This window comes from Cololabis saira, chromosome 11 (genome assembly GCF_033807715.1).
Source record: "Cololabis saira isolate AMF1-May2022 chromosome 11, fColSai1.1, whole genome shotgun sequence".
NCBI lineage: Eukaryota > Metazoa > Chordata > Actinopteri > Beloniformes > Belonidae > Cololabis > Cololabis saira.
In genome coordinates, this window is record NC_084597.1 from 22,896,165 (window position 1) to 22,913,639 (window position 17,475).

The 17,475-nt window shown below is 42.9% G+C and overlaps 1 protein-coding gene across 1 annotated transcript; it reads left to right on the forward strand.

Annotated features, from left to right (window-relative positions):
• Nucleotides 1-1,472: 1,472 nt before the first annotated feature.
• Nucleotides 1,473-15,876, forward strand: acads (acyl-CoA dehydrogenase short chain). The gene is made up of 10 exons (XM_061734054.1): nucleotides 1,473-1,577; nucleotides 3,109-3,269; nucleotides 3,426-3,575; nucleotides 3,661-3,772; nucleotides 5,997-6,148; nucleotides 6,245-6,415; nucleotides 11,771-11,908; nucleotides 13,234-13,329; nucleotides 13,404-13,460; nucleotides 13,554-15,876. Exons 1-10 carry the CDS (start codon nucleotides 1,550-1,552, stop codon nucleotides 13,704-13,706), a joined length of 1,218 nt encoding a protein of 405 aa, XP_061590038.1. The 5' UTR covers nucleotides 1,473-1,549; the 3' UTR covers nucleotides 13,707-15,876.
• Nucleotides 15,877-17,475: the final 1,599 nt, after the last annotated feature.

Below are 17,475 nucleotides of genomic sequence, written 5' to 3' on the forward strand. Positions count from 1 at the left end.
CAGACGTGGGGGCCAGCTAGAACAAACCCAATCAATTACAGCCAGCTATTTTAGCTTGTCGAGCTTACAAACCTGCGATGCTAATTGATGACTTTAGTCATTCTTATAAAATCTGTACAAACATCCTCATGACACCAGGACCAGCAGTAATGAAACCAGGACTAGTAGAACCGACTCCAGGACCAGCAGAACTGACACCAGGACCAGCAGAACTCTGCTAGGAGCAGCGGTAGCTTGCCAGCCACAATGCAGACTGATGAACTGCAGGTTCCCGCAGACTTTAGCCCCTCCCTGACAGATGAACATCTGCCTGTACCCAGGAAACCATTAATCCCGACCAAATCACCCAATGCCGCTCCAAACCCTCAGGAGCCTCCACCACGCTTTGCTGTGACCTGCAGACACCCATTACCGCACCACTCTCCAACCCTTTAGCCAACAAACTGCCTTCTGCTACAACTAGATATTCAAGATGTTGACCCCTCTTTCCAGAACACCATTCTTCTGGACCCTCATGTCTACGTTTTTGTACACACTTGAGTCACTTGACCTTGTTTCCACATAGCAGATCTAGATGTTTGGCCTCAGCTCTCCTACAAAGACCAACAGAGGTCAAGACCTCCCTGGACAGTTGACGGTAAGATAAGATAAGATAAGATAAGATAAGATAAGATAAGATAAGATAAGATGAGATATTCCTTTATTAGCCCCACAGCGGGTAAATTCGCAGTGTACAGCAGCAAAGGGGATAGTGCAAAACAAGAGGCATCAATAGAAATAGAAATAATAATAATACAATAATAATAACAGAGTATGACACACTATAAACAGTACTGATATATACAATAATAATAATAATAATAATAATAATAATAATAATAATAATAATAATAATAATAATAATAAATACTGGTATACAAATAAGATAACAGACTGATATTTACATAATTGCACGTTGTAGTGAATGATATTGCACATTATTCCAGTATATTTATTGTCAGGTTGTTATGTATGTATGTGGTATACTGTACTGGATGTCCCTGGTCCCTCTGGCTCCTTGGATGGCACATCGTCACGCACAGGCATCCAGGTCATGGTAACTGAGGTTTTAATCAAGACAAATGGACTTTTCTCTTTTTTAAGAAACTTATTTATCTGGACGTTAATGTTTGATCAAAACAATAAGTAATAGCCATTTCCGAGGGAACGGGATGCAACATTGTGTCACGTGGTATACCTACCACTTCAAAACCATCATGAATGCTCGGAATTTGTAGCATCAGTGCGAGCAGGGTTTACATAGTGTGAAAGAGGACCCACAAAATAAGATAATCAACCGTGTGGACTATGTCTGGTTATAAAGTTATATAACCAGATTAGTATATAGAAAACACTCTTTACAGTATAAAGAGTGTTTTAATGTGGATTAGATTTTTGTTAAATAATAGGCTACTTCAGAGCTAATGGTCCCACCTCATTAAAAGGGAAAAGTCAGACCGGACGTGAACACAGCACTAGGTTTATTTAACTCCAGGACTGCAGGGTGAAGATGTCTGCACTCTTTAAAGCAAGAAAAGGTGGGTATGTTTATTAAATAAAATAATTATAATTAATAATTATTAAATAAAGAACGACGAGCGGCGACTGTGTCGCGTTTAGCCGTAAAACGTGTTAGTCTGGCGCGACCAGGTAACACCAGATTTAAAACAATCCCGTGTAACCTCAGGTCTGACCTGAACCAGGATACCCACCTGGTCGTCAATTACCAGAACTGATCACCTGAGAAAAACCCAGAGTTTTCTGCTGCGGGTCGATTGGTTTTAAACGTGTTTACAATTAGCTTGGTGGCTAATAGATGGTTAAAGTTGATCTGATGTGATCGATTACTGTATCGAAAACAGCCATGGCCACTGAGGCAGATGTAGACAAGTGAGTGGAGCATTTGTGGTGCAATTGAGGAGTTTAATGAGAAACGCGAAGGTGACTGATGGTGAGCTGACCTTTCACCCACAGAACGCCCGCTGCTGCGTTCACGGCCTCCTGGGCCAAAACAGCTCCGGCGTATCAGACCACATAACCACCTTCACTGATCCACACTCCAATCTTTATACTTCCTTGGAAATTGAAGCCCTTTTGATTAAATAATTATCCTCAACGATACGTGTGCCCTGGAAGGCTCTTTGTTGTCATTCAACAGGTTCTCACACATTTGTAGGTTTATCAATTTCTGGGTTTTGTTTTTTTGCAAATATGAAATTTTAGAAAGTCAAAAAAATGTCAGATTAAAAAAAACAAACAGAAACAGTTTATTTACTCATCAAACATTTTTTTTTCTTGAAAATTAGTGAATGTATAAAGTTTACCGTGCAATACTTCTCCCGGGCTATCTGTGCAATATTCCACTACATGTGTAACTATATACTATCCTCTGTAAATATAATCTCAGGTCTTCGTTATTCAAATGCACCTTAACCTTTTTATATTTTTATATTATTTATATTTCTTATATTCCTACATTTCTTATTGTTTGCACTATTGTTTCTTATTTGTCTTGCACTGGAGAGGTGATGCTGCTTTCAATCTCACTGTACCCAGGTACATTGACAATTAAGTATTCTATTCTTAGTTTTATAAAATCAGACATTTGGAGTTTTTTATCATACATTTGTGATTTTTAAGTATAGTATAAGTATAAGATAAGTAAGTATAAGTATAAGATTTTTTTTCTTGAAAATTGCATTTACTGTATAATGCCTGACATCCCCAGTTTTCCAAAGAATGTAGAATTTTTTTTTTCTAAGTCAGAATTTTGGCATTTTGAAACAAAGTTTCTGAATTCAGAATGTCCTCTGTCCTGCAAGTTTATAACACTAGACATGTTAAATACTTTTAAACCTTTGCAGTTGTATGAAGTGAGAATTGTATATTTGAAAATATCATATTTTTTATTCCTCAAATGGTGCAGGTGACATTGACCGTGCCACTTTACCTCATCTGTTTGACCTTCAGATATTTCACCCCGAAGCAGAATAAGAAGCACCGTCCTCAGCTGTGGACCCAGGACTGACTCTGAATAATGAAACCATATTTTCTCTTCTTTTCCATCAGCTCTGACCTGGTCTCTGCGCAGCCGTCGAAGTTTGTCTCAGCTGGCGGAGTTACCGGAGACTCACCAGCTCCTGAGGCAGACCTGCAGAGACTTTGCCGACAGAGAACTGACCCCCATTGCTGCCAAACTTGACAGAGAGCATACTTTCCCTGCCAAACAGGTGCCAGATGTTTCCACTGTCCTGTCATTTCTGACAGTCTCGTAAACATGTATTTGTCCAAAATGAAAAATAAGTCTTGTGGTTGTATATTGCTTGGAATGAGACCAACTACAATTAAATGGAGACAATTCAGCGGCTGTGTTTTGGGCTCTCCAGGTTCAGGACTTGGGGGCGATGGGGGTGATGGCCATGGAGGTTCCGGAGGAGCTGGGTGGAGCTGGGATGGACTACCTGGCCTACGGCGTGGCTGTGGAGGAGATAAGCCGAGGCTGCGCCAGCACTGGCGTGGTTGTCTCCGTTAACAACGTGCGTGCATTCATCTGCATGTGGAGGGGTGATCGTAGGCGTTGGTGTTTGTGATGACGGCCTGTTCCGTCTCTTTGGTTCTCAGTCTCTCTACATCGGACCCATACTGAAGTTTGGCACAGAAGAGCAGAAGAAGAAGTGGATTCCTCCGTTCACCAGCGGGGAGAAGGTGGGCTGCTTCGCTCTCAGTGAGCCAGGTAACTAAGTCATCTCATGTCTTAATATCCATTTAGTTGATGATTTTAGGCCATTGTACTAAAGTTTGGCGCTTCAGTTAATATTATTCTGAACAGACCGTGTTGATAATTTGGTACAGAAGTAGTGTCCAGGAAAAGTCTTTATGGAGCAAAGATTGTTAAAGAAGCGTCCGAATATCATTTTCCATTTATCTGAGTTTGGGTCGTGGGATCAAAGAAAGAAAAGATCCCCTGAGCTCCGTCTCCCTCCCCACCTTCTCCAGCTCCTCCAAGACCTTCCCAAGATCCTCCCTGAAGGGCCACCTTATGGTATCATGGTATCATGGAGTGACTTGTACCGCTGATTCCAGGTAGCAGAGAGGACGGACAACAGAGTTAATTATATTTTATTCCCTAAATCCAAACTAAACAGAGTTAAATGTCTGTTTCGGATTAAACTGCAGACTAAATGTCCAAAACATCAACAAGGACGTCTACATCTGAGATGAATCAAAGCAACAATGATTTAAAGGAGCTTGAGGCAAGAATAAGAAATGAGACTCATTAGCGCCACGACGACCGTCGGGGTTCCTGCAGCCAACAGTGAAGCCGGCACGGGAGCGCCGTTCAAATCAAGCTCGAAATATGACTTACAATGTTATCTTACCTGGTCAGTAGGAAATGAGCCATGTCAGCATCTGTTTTCAGTCCCAATTCAAGTTGAAGCTGCCTCCATGACTCAAACGCGTATCCAATGTTTACTCGTGCGCCGCCGAGAACGCGCATGCAGCGTCATGTGACGTCACATCCGCAGGACAGCGCGGGAAACTTGCCCCCACAATTGCAGCACATTTTGCAGCACACAGCCTGTTCAAAGCAACGGAGAGATACACTAGAGGGCTCATTCTTTTTGGTTTGGAACGCTTCATCTGACATTATTACTAGAAAACTTAAATTTTTTTCATAAATCCTGCCTCATGCTCTTTTAAACTCTTTAATGTTAACTAAACTTATTTAATCACAGTCGTGTAGAAACAGACTTTGGTCTGATAAACGTTAATCTCCACTAGTGTTGTGAGTCTTTCCAGTTTAAACTAATTAGCGGTAAATTAATGTAATCTTCCCTTGCAGCGCATGTTGATTTTGGATGTTGTCATCTGTAACCATGACGACAGTAAGATGAAGATTCTGTAAAGCCTCACCTTCAGGGTAACCTTTTTGCCAACCAGATCTATTTTTAGATTTTCTACATTTCCCTTAATTACACAATTAAGTCAGTTTTAAATGATCACAGATAAAAAGTGATCCTGAGTCCAAAATAATCAAAATTCTCACACAGTCACCAATGCTGATTGTCTGAGTTAGCAATTAAGGGGGTCAGGCTGACCGATAAGTCAGTTGGTCCTGGAGAATGGACCAGACTAAGAGCCATTTTGTTGGATCTCTTGGCCTTCAACCAAAGAAGCCATATGTTGTCCAAAGGTGGCACTGGCATCTCTGGAATGAACCATCACCGTGGAAACATGGATTGTACTGACTGTGGAGTACCAAAAGGCTCTGTATGAGGACTTCTTTAATTCTACATGCCAACACTCAACATCATCCTGTTAATACAAATGTCAGTTTATGTACAGATGACACTCCGATTTATGTTCCTGGTCAGTATTTCAGATCCACTCTGGAAGAAATGGACATCATGTAGGGCTGGGCGATTTTGGACAAAAATAAAAAGCCCATTTTTTTTTTTCTCTGAAAACCCGATTTTCGATTTTGATTTTTTTTTGGTAAAACTACAAAAGACAATGGAATAAATTGTTTCAAATATTTTATCTTTATTTTTATAGAAAAATAGCAAACAAATGTCCCTATTGGGAATGAAGTGCAATTGAAAGATACTGTAAATCCTCCTTGAGTTTAGTAAAGTGACAACATTTACAATTTTCTTGACCAAACAAAGATGACTAGACGAGCTCTGTCTGTAATGCAGCCAGCTGCAAAAAAGGAAAATCGATTTTCCGATTTTCCTTTTTTAACATCGATTGTGATTAATAAATCCGATTTAGATTTAAAATCGATTAATCGCACAGCCCTAACATCATGTGTTTTGGACCAAAGACCAAAAAATGCTAGTCAGCTCCACATGGACCGTCAAAGTGCTGATACTGATTTGTGAGATACTTTTGTACACGTGTTTTTCTGGCTCCTGCTGAAGTACATTGATTAGATATGGTTTTTCAAATTGCAGGTAATGGCAGTGACGCTGGTGCTGCCTCCACCGTGGCTAGTCAAGAGGGGGAGGAGTGGGTCCTGAACGGAACCAAAGCCTGGATCACTAACAGCTGGGACGCCTCTGCCACTGTCGTCTTTGCCACCACGGACAAGAAGCTCAAGCACAAGGTATAGCACAGAGATGTGGTCCTTACCTCCGCAGTGAGAGCCTTGATTGTTTTGGTGATTAAACTGTCAGTGAGTGTTTTTCATTTCTGTCTGCAGGGAATCAGCGCCTTCCTGATCCCAATGCCTCATGCAGGACTCTCTCTTGGGAAAAAGGAGGACAAGCTGGGCATCAGAGCATCTTCCACCGCTAACATCATCTTGGAGGACTGCAGGGTCCCGCTGGACAACATGCTGGGGCCGCGAGGAGCAGGATTCAAGATCGCAATGGTATTTTACAGCCAAATCTCTTGTTGTAATGACAGGTTAGGACAAGACGGTTGTCCCCATGAGAGAAGATCTGCAAAACATCTACTATATTCTACCTCTAACCAGATCACAATATGTAGCACAAGAGTTTTCTGCTTCATAAAAACAGATTTAAACAACATCCCATCCATCCCTCCCAGTGTTCAGCCCTGGTCCTCAGGAACCCCTGTCCTGCTCCTTCATACCTGGATCATATTAGCGCGTCGTTGACAGAGTTGTGTAGACTTTGATGAGGACCTGATGGTGATCCAATCATTTGATTCAGGCGTGTTGGAGCAAAGCAGCGTCTAAAATGTACAGGATAGAAGGCCCTGAGAACCAGGGTTGAAGAAAACTGGTCTAGGCAGAGAAGTCCAGATCTCCTCTTCTCCATCCGCCTCCTACAGATCTTCCGAGAGGACACAGGGGTGTTTCCAGACCACCTGAGAGATGTAGTCTCTCCAGTGTCCTGGGTCTGCCTCTGGGACTCTTCTTGGAGCAGCAGTGACTCCAACCCAAGTCTCTCCTGATGACTGAACTTGTCCTGTCTCTAATGCCGCTTTTGCACTAGGACTTACTTGGCCCGACTTGGCTCGGCGCGGCTTTACACGGTTCCACTGTGTGTTTTCGCACTGCCAGGGGAGAAGCGGGCAGGTTTGGGTGAAGCTGCTGTGACGTACTCGATTGCGCAACACCTTTGTTCACGTCAGCGCTGATCAGAAATCAGCTGGAGCCGGAGCGGCTGAGAGTAAAACAGCCCGTCTACATCGCTTTTTTAATTTTTTCTCGACAGCCACCAGGTTTATGAACATCTGCACCTCAGAGTTGGATCACCAAACAGACGTTTTGTGCTTTATAATAAAATCGCCGCGAGCCGCGGGTCGCCTCGCTCTGACTCCCGCTCCCTGATTCAAACGTCTGACGGCCCCGCCCCCCGACCAATCAGAGGCGCGGAGGGTGGTGACGTCCCCGCCCCCCGACCAATCAGTGGCGAGGAGGGTGGTGACGTCAGAAAAAGTCCCTGCTCAGCCCGCTAAGAACCTGGCTGAAATGGTTACAGAAAAAAGTACCGACTTGGAGCGGCTCTACACGTCTCAGCCCTAGTGCGAAAGCGCAAAACGGGGCCATAGCGGGTAGAACCGGGGAGAAGTGAGACTAATGCAAAAGCGCCATAAGGGAGAGTCCAACCACCCTTTAGAGCAGGGGTGTCAAACTCATTTTGCTTGACGGGCCGGATTTGACCAATTTTTTTTCTCGCGGGCCGCACGCTCAAAATAACAAAAATGGTGCGAAAATGTTTTTTTCCTAATTCTTTTTTTTTTACTATTGTTATCTAATCCAATATTAGTTTAGTTAATTTTAAAGGAAATATATTTCTTCAGGATCTTTTCTTGAAATTTCTTGTTTTTTTTTTTTCAAATTATGTAAGATACTTTTAATATAGTTTTACAAAGATAAACAGAAACAAGTATGCAGGGATTAAAGTTCTCCGTCTCTAGACGGATTTCCGTCAATTCGAAAATTAGGGAAAAAAAAAAAAGAAAAGAACAAAAAGGCGTAACGCGTAACCTACGCCGTAGGCTCTGCGTTGGAGTAACGCTGAACCATAAATCAGCCTTTAGGCATTAAACTGGCGCTTTTGTAAACCAATTAAGCGAGCCAGAGCCTTGGTTTTAGCCAATCAGGAACAGAGGGGGGCGTGTTGGATCTAGGGGGTAGTCTCGGGGAGCAGTCGCCCCGTCGCCCTCCTCTCCCCGCCGCCGGAGGTGCGGCGTTCGGCCCGCCGCGCGGGGCCTTCGTCCAGCGGCGTCCCTGCGTCGTCGGGCGGGGGTCTTTCTGCGGGGCGGTGTCCGGCGCTGCGCGGAAGGCGAGCCGGTGGGGGGATCGGGTACGGCGGATGGCGGCGGCGGCGACTCTGGACGCGCGCCGGGCCATTCTCGCGGATCTCCCCAGCTGCGACGCCCGTCGGGGACCCGTTAACGCGGGCCCCCCCGGCGGGTCGCCTCTAGGTTTACCACCTTTCAGAAATAGAAATAAGGAACGCCTGATTTCAGCAGCGCAGGTGCCATAAAAGGGACATCCCCAAAACTTCTAAACTGCATAGAAATGTATTTATTCTATATAAAAAAACGAAATGCTTTGATTTAAAGTGCTTTAATAGCATTGAACTTGCACGACTGTACAGACAGCCAACCATACCAGTAACTGAAATAGCCTATCCTCCTATGCTACTGTACGTCCACATCAGCCCAGATGTAGAATATAGCTATAGGCAGTACTCGAGTTGAGGGGGATGAGGGGGGGGGGATGGCATCCCCCCCTGAAATAAAAACGGTCCAAATCCCCCCTTGTAAAACTGCCATCCCCCTTTCCATCTCTTATGTCATTTCATCAATGAATGTGGTTTTACTGCTATTTCAACATTTAGAGTCATCACCAGAAAAATAACACCAGAAAAATAACTTATTTGACAATTTTCCCCTGTTTCAAGTAAATTTTCACTTGAAATAAGTAGGAAAATCTGTCAGTGGGACAAGATTTATCTTCTTATTACAAGCAAAAAAATCTTGTTTTTTCTACTTATTTCAAGTGAAAATCTACTTGAAACAGGTGAAAATTGTTGTTTTTTCCAGTGATGAGTCTTGTTTTAAGTGTAATGAGATTTTTTTTACTAAAATGAGACATTTTAACTAGAAATAGGACAAATATTCTTAAGATTTTGAGTTTTTGCAGTGATCCATTTAACTTATCCTGTGAAGGACAGAGTCATATTGATAAGTTCAGAAAACTGCAGAATTTGGTTGCTTTCCTCCTTCTCTGAGTTGGCAGGCTGAGGGGAGACGACCACTTTATATATGTTAAAGACAGAAAAAACCTTGTTTTCACAATAGGTGCAGTGCATAAATGGAGGGGGAATATGAACTGGCCTGAAAAAATTTTTTCAGTCAAAAATATTTTTTTTGCTTTAATCCCTGAGTATGTTTTTTTTATATTTCGCTTTTTTATAGGAAATTTAATTAAAAGCAAAATCTTTCTTATTACATCCGAGAGTGTTTCTTTGTGATTTAGAGAATTTTCCAGTACAATTAAGTGTATTTATTTTAAAAAATTGGCGCAGATATTTATGCCAGTGTCCCGAAAAAGTCATCACTTCTTTTTTAACTGTTTTACTTTGTCACTATCCTCGTATTCAAAACTGAAATTCTCCGAATAAATATCTTCTATCATCTTTTTTAGCAGTGATATTTTTCCTGCGAAAATATATAATAGTAGTCAGTTAATAAAAATAAACGACCGTCTACAAAGAAATAAAATCGGCAAATGCATTCTAGCAAACTAAAAAAATTTTTGAAAACTGCTCTCTTTGTGGAATAACAATGGATTTTTAGAAGAAATATATTATCGGATATGCTGCGATTCATGGCAATTATTTATGCCTTCCTTTTTAGTAAATTAACATTTCGTTTTTTTGCGTTGGAAACTTCTCGCGGGCCGCATGAAAATCTCTCTCGGGCCACATGCGGCCCGAAGGCCGCACATTTGACACCCCTGCTTTGAGGAAACTCACTTCAGCTGCTCGAATCCTCCATCTGGACTCGACGTCTGAGAGGATGGAGGAGCAGGTGGGCTCTGTTACGGTTCGGTTTCTGAGTTCAGTCCAGACCCCCAGTTAGTGGAAATGTAGCCATGTCTTTGGATTCGGAGGCTCTGGTTCTCATCCCCCCTGCACGACACTCTGCTGTGAAATGCTCCAGAGAGCTGCAAATAGGGATGGGCGGTATGGACTAAAAAATTTATCACGATAATTTCTGGCATTTATCCTGATGACGATAAAAAAAATACCAATACAAAAACGTCATCAATTGGAATTTATCTTTCTTTCTTTCTTTCTTTCTTTCTTTCTTTCTTTCTTTCTTTCTTTCTTTCAGGCTCATTTCTTTCTTTCTTTCTTTCTGGCTTCTTTCTTTCTTTCTGGCTCATTTCTTTCTTTCTTTCTCTCAGGCTCATTTCTTTCTTTCTTTCTTTCTTTCTTTCAGGCTTCTTTCTTTCTTTCTTTCTTTCAGGCTTCTTTCTTTCTTTCTTTCTTTCAGGCTTCTTTCTTTCTTTCTTTCAGGCTCATTTCTTTCTTTCTGGCTCATTTCTTTCTTTTTTTCTTTCTTTCTTTCAGGCTCATTTCTTTCTTTCTTTCTTTCTGGCTTCTTTCTTTCTTTCTGGCTCATTTCTTTCTTTCTTTCTCTCAGGCTCATTTCTTTCTTTCTTTCTTTCTTTCTTTCAGGCTTCTTTCTTTCTTTCTTTCTTTCAGGCTTCTTTCTTTCTTTCTTTCTTTCAGGCTTCTTTCTTTCTTTCTTTCAGGCTCATTTCTTTCTTTCTTTCAGGCTCATTTCTTTCTTTTTTTCTTTCTTTCTTTCAGGCTCATTTCTTTCTTTCTTTCTCTCAGGCTCATTTCTTTTCTTTCTTTCTTTCTTTCTTTCTTTCTTTCAGGCTCATTTCTTTCTTTCTTTCTTTCTTTCTGGCTTCTTTCTTTCTTTCTTTCTTTCTGGCTCATTTCTTTCTTTCTTTCTCTCAGGCTCATTTCTTTCTTTCTTTCTTTCTTTCTTTCTTTCTTTCTTTCTTTCTTTCTTTCTTTCTTTCAGGCTCATTTCCTTCCTTCCTTACTTCCTTCCTTCCTTCACGTTGTGCATCGATTTAACCACAGAACCATACATCCGTCTTTACACAAAAACATCATCAACAGGAATTTATCGTTTTTACCGCGAGATGAATTTTTTGGACGGTTTATCGTGAACGGTAAAGTATCGCCCATTCCTAGCTGCAAACCCCCGGTCCATGAAGCCAACAAGACCACATCATCCTAGAAGTAAGTGGAATCCTGAAGCCACTAGACCGGACCCCCTCAACCCGCTGGTTTGCAACTCCTACCTGGAACCCACATTGTTCTTCCTGGTTCTGAGGTCCAGCTGTCGACCAGACTCTTCTGCAGCAGCCCTGCATGGACTGGACCAGGGAGGCTGAGAGGGGATTCACCTGGAAGTGAGGCAGCGTCCCAGTCTGCCGGCCCAGTTGTGTTTTATAAATTCTCTAAAATGCAGTTGTGTCGTGTGATGAGGTCACTTTACAATGCTGGTTACCAAACAGTGATTGATTGTTGTTCTGTGACGGTTGACACTGCTGTCTCCATGGTTCATACACACTTACCTGCTCACAGGTACATTAGAGAGTCACACGGGGGTGTTACTTGATTGTTTTCTGCTGCTGAACTAACGAGCCTCGTTAAGGTGTCGTCAGGCTTTTCCTCCCCTCAGACTGGTAAACTGTCCCTTTATCCGTGTCCCGCAGCAAACCCTGGACAGCGGACGGATCGGTATTGCGGCTCAGGCTCTTGGCATCGGTCAGGCCTCTCTGGACTGCGCTGCCGACTACGCACACAAACGCACGGCGTTCGGAGCACCCATCGGCAAACTGCAGGCCATTCAGGTACGACAGGTCTGAGGCGGGTGCACCTGAGACCGAGCAAGTTGGAAGTACACTTGCATACCCGAATTTCCCCTCTGGTGATCAATAAAGGACTATCTTATCTTATGACGGTGTGTCCAGGCCACGTGGTGATCCAAACACAGTCCTGCTGGGCTCTCTGTAGGAACTACTACTACTACTACTACTACTACTACTACTACTACTACTACTACTGTCATTTACCAGACGCTTTTATCCAAAGTGACTTACATCTGTGAGAACACAGGCACATAGGAGGGTCCAGCTGGATAAGAGCTGGTCAGACTGCTGAGAGTCCAGTTGGACACAGGTGCTGCCATGCAAGTGCTAGAATTTTTTTTTTTTTTTTTTTTTTTTTTTTTGCCCAACCCAACAGTCCGTTTATACAAGAAAGCTACGTCTAAAAAGACACCATCTTCTCATAAGTGCATGCAGCTTACTCAGTGCTGAGTACTGCAAAGAGCTGGACAAATCTTCTATCTAATTCTGATGAGCAGAGAAGTTTACCAGATGTAGAAGTGCTCAGTGAGGTAAGACATGAACCACAAGAGGACAGATCCTGAAATGCCAAGCGTTGAGAGTGTGGAGAGGAGGATGTGGTGGTTGACCATGTCAGAGGCAGCAGACAGGTCAAGCAGTATGAGGACTGAAGACAGACCAGCTGATCCAGCAGCCCGTACTGACTCAGTAACTGACAGAAGAGCAGTTTCAGTTGAGTGGCCCTGCCTAAAGCCAGACTGATGTGGATCATACAGGCAGTTGTTGCAAAGGAACTGTGAGACCTGACTGAAGACGTCTCGTTCTGGAAGTTTAGACATGAACGGGAGCAGTGAGACCGGCCGGTAGTTTTCAACCTGGGCAGGGTTGAGTGTGGGTTTTTTAGCAGTGGGGTGACCCGGGTTTGTTTGAAGACAGAGGAAAGATGCCAGATTTAAGAGAGGAGTTAATAATGTGGGTTACTGCAGGTTTGACTGTCAGTAAAATGCTCTGCAGGATGTCGGTAGGAACAGGATCAAGAGGACAGGTCGATGGTTTTGAGCCGACTAAAAGTTTAGAGACTTCACCAGCATTTAGAGAAAGGAAGGAGCAGAGAGAGGCGTGCTGTCCTGGTTCCCACTTCTGCTGCCTCACAGCTAGAAGGTTCCTGGTTCCTCTACCAGCCAGAGAAGTTCCCAGAGTCTCCTCGTACTGGTGTGGGTTTTTTTTTTCGCTGTTGTGATAAAGAATTGGGTTGTCCTTGTCAGGTTTTGTTTGGGCTCGTATTTTCCGCGCTAACTCCGCTGGTTTCTTCTCTCCCCGTGGTCCAGTTCAAACTGGCCGACATGGCGGTGGCGATCGAGAGTGCTCGCCTGCTCACCTGGAAGGCTGCCATTCTCCGAGATGCAAAAAAACCCTTCACGAAGGTACGCAGCCGCCTCTCATTCAAGGTTCACGTCGCCGGCGGGGTAACTGATGTCAGACTCTTGTTTCTCCACAGGAAGCAGCCATGGCCAAGCTGGCAGCGTCCGAGGCCGCCACTTTCTGCTCGCACCAGGTCAGACGTCAGACATCAGAGGAGCCGAGCGAGAACAAACCATCAAACAACTACTGATCTTAAACTCTTTTTTTTTTTCTCTCTCTTGAAAAGGCCATCCAGATTCTGGGCGGGATGGGTTACGTGACGGACATGCCCGCCGAGCGGCACTACCGCGACGCTCGCATCACAGAGATCTATGAGGGCACCAGCGAGATTCAGAGACTGGTGGTAGCGGGACAGATTCTGAAGGAGTACCAGTCATAGAGCCTTGGACCCAACGTGGACCTTTAGAACTGACATCACATACGCCAAAGCTCAGGAGTTTCCTGTGATGTCACATCATCATCCTCAGCCTTATTTCTCACGGATCTGAACTTCATACTTGAATAATCTGCCTTCACGTATTCTCAGAGCTGCTTTAGTTCATAGGGAGTTCACCTCCATTTAAAAGAGACACCTTTTCTTCAACTCCTGCAGGTAAATTATATTTATAAAGCTAGAAATAAGCCTGTTCAGATATTCTCCCAGTGCGTTGTACATGAATCTAAAGCTGCTTTGACGTCCAGAAAACTGCTATTCAGACACATTTGGAATGTAACGTTCAGCCCTCTGCTGGCCAAGTTTCATCCTCCAACTGTTTGAATGAATGATGTTAAACAAATTAGTAACTGTACATAATCTAATTTATCAGTCGGTCCAACAAAGCTGGATAAAAGATATATATTTAATCAGATCCAAACTGATCCTGGAACTCTTTTCACAATCTAAGGTTCAACAACCAGCTTTGGAACCAGAGGAAGTTGGTAACAACTAAGAATAACCTGTAGCTCATATGTATATAAAGCCAGATTTATTGCTTGAAATGGTGCCAATGATCATCGTTGTTTTGGTCTTAAAATATACAATGGCTAAATCCCAGTTCTAACACACTGACTACGTTTACATGCAGTCAATTACCCTTTTCTAACCGGAATATTAGCAATAACCCGGTTGCTCACGGCCATGTAAACACCAATAACCCCTTTGAATAACCAGAATTTGCTCATATTCGGGTTTTTAAAAACCAGAATATGACCCCTGGGTTACTCCTTTTCTAACCCGAATATTTGGTCATGTATTCGCCTAACGGGACCATCAAAAGGAACATGAATTTGTTTTGTGCACATGTTCTTTTCGCAAGGAATCTTGGTCTTTTGAGTCCAGGAAGTGACATATAGAAATTCTCACGCCAGTCGGCGTCGGGTAACACCATCATTACCACCCGTTTCCACCTGCGCACCTTCATCCAAAGTGTCACGTTCTCGTCTTCCATTAATGATGAAGGCGACGGGGAATAGTGTTAACCACCGGTGGTGTTGGGTCAGTACCAGCAGCAAAGCGCAAAATAAGGCGACTTCTACTGGACTGTTCATTATCTGCCGTAATGCTGTTATTGTTGTTGATTTGGATACATACAGGAAGAAGAAGCGGAAATGACCGGAATTTGTGTCATGATGTTCTCCGTGCGTCGCTGGTTTGATCGAGATATCCCAAATGATTACAATTACCATGTATACAGGGATAACCCTGTTTGCTCACGCATGTAAACAGATTATCCCGAATGTTTCAGTAACCGGAATATTGACCTCAACCTGAATTTTGACTGCATGTAAACGTAGTCACCGAGAGGGAAAGCAGAGCGGTTTCTAGCTGCATCCAGGCTAAACAGATGCAGTTCCTTCTACAACCACCAGGGTACATTAACCTCAGCGTTCAGAATTCATGGCAAAATAAAACGACGTGTTTTCCTCTGTAGACACAAGAATAAGAATGTTTGAGTACCTCATTGTAAAGATCTGAAATTATGAAGAGATAAAAAGATAATCAGTTTGTTCAATTAAATTCTGAATACCTTATTTATCAGGAAAAATAAATGTTGTGAGATGGAAGAGTTTTTGTCAATTGTGACTTAACAGAATTTAAATTTGTATTTTTCTCTCAAAATTTTTGTTTTTTTTTCCCCTAAATTTTATTTTCACCTGTTTGCCTTAACACCCTATCACTACCGTACACGCACACACTGCAGATGTGTTTCTGTTGGTGGCTCTGGTGGTCGCACATGCAAGGAACGGCCACCAGGGGGCTCTAAAACCTCGAGGTCAGCCTCAACCTGTACCTCATATGTACAGTTTGTATATTCAGCCACCAGAGGGCGACTTCTGGATCCGCTCTGGTGCTTTCATCACTGCTGCGTCTGCGCAGGTGCCTGATCTGCAGTGTTGAATTTGAATGTGATTGTAAAATCTCTGATTAAACTGCGTACCTCACTAATTTGTACATATTTAAATGTAATGTACTGTGTGTTGTTGATAATAAAAATAAACCTGCCCCGTGTAGCACCTACATGTGTAGTAAGTGCTCCACATACAGGACTGTCTCAGAAAATTAGAATATTGTGATTTTCTGTAATGCAATTACAAAAACAAAAATGTCATACATTCTGGATTCATTACAAATCAACTGAAATATTGCAAGCCTTTTATTTTAATATTGCTGATCATGGCTTACAGTTTAAGAAAACTCAAATATCCTATCTCAAAAAATTAGGATATTCTGGGAATCTTAAACTGTAAGCCATAATCAGCAATATTGAAATAATAAAAGGCTTGCAATATTTCAGTTGATTTGTAATGAATCCAGAATGTATGACATTTTTGTTTTTTTAATTGCATTACAGAAAATAAAGAACTTTATCACAATATTCTAATTTTCTGAGACAGTCCTGTATGTTCTGAAAATGATCCAGTTGAGGCCACTTTAGGTCCAGACAGATCCCATTCAGTCCATGTGGACCAACACATGTGGAACCACCATGGAACCTGTGAACAAACGCACCTGGAACCCATTTTACAACCCACCTTTAGTTCATGTGGACGTCCCACGTAAATGCCAGTTGGGTGTAGCAATCCCAGCACCGTAACTGGGCCTATGTGTCAGCTGCCTGGTGGTCTGGGGTGCCTCTGCACCAAACTTCTCTGAGTGCAGACTGTTCTAGAGACACGTGAGGTTGTTTTCGTTCAATAACGAGGTGCTCTTTGATGGAAAAGATGGATCACTGTGTTTCTGTAAACGATTAAGTTTGCTGGACAGTTTGTAAACTCCATAAACACGCCAACTGAGTGTGTGTCTGTGTCAGTGCGTGCTGTGATTGCTCGGCCGGCCCTGTTCCGGCCGAGCTTCCTGGCCCTGGACCTGCTGATTGTGCTGATCCGTGTGGATGATAATCTTCCCGGTTACATTGTTCGTTGTCGCCGTTGTTGAAGTTTATGGACGTATTTGTTTCCTTCATTTCAGATACAAACAACAGGACTTGTATGAGTGCTGTACTCTATGACCCACTTCCACTGGTGAACTCTGTTCTCTTTCTGGAGAAAGGAAACCCCTTCCTCTCCTTTGTCCCGTAGAACATTTGAGACCTATTTATTTGAGACCTAATTATTAATAAAAAAATACCCTGTTGCAGTCCAGGGCACTGCGCCACCGTGCCCTGGACTGACTACTGTGAATGTTTCTTACTTTCAGAGTAATCGTTCTCAGTAGGATGAACTCCACGCGGCTTGGTAACGAATTTTATCAACCTTTCCAGATTGATGTGCTGCAACAGTTGCTTCTTTGAGAACATTGCTGATGTCTTATCCTCTTGACATTGTGTCAACACACGTCTGAATGCTGATGATCAGCAGGTCCCAAATCCTGCAGAGGCAGCCGGGGGTACTTAGAGTTGCCCACACACTGATTCTGCACCGCTGTGTGTTTTATTCACGCCAGCTGTGGATATGTGGATGGTTTAATTTAAATAAAAGGTTCATATCAAGTGTTTATTCTGAAGGGAATATCTGTAAAATTCTGTTTTGTGCGTAGTGTTGTGGCCGGCGGGATACACTGAGTCATGAAATCATGTTCAGGTTGGAGCGACTGAGCGTGGTGAGCATCTGCGCGTCTTCACCGGAATCTTGATTAGTTTCGTATAAACAGTCGGGATTCAAGCATTCAG

Excerpts from the sequence above, each read along its gene's own strand:
- acads (XM_061734054.1), top strand. The coding sequence starts at position 1,550 with ATGTCTGCACTCTTTAAAGCAAGAAAAG. Across the intron at positions 6,416-11,770 it reads CAGGATTCAAGATCGCAATG|CAAACCCTGGACAGCGGACG; the intron begins GTATTTTACAGC and ends CGTGTCCCGCAG. Across the intron at positions 13,461-13,553 it reads CCACTTTCTGCTCGCACCAG|GCCATCCAGATTCTGGGCGG; the intron begins GTCAGACGTCAG and ends TCTCTTGAAAAG.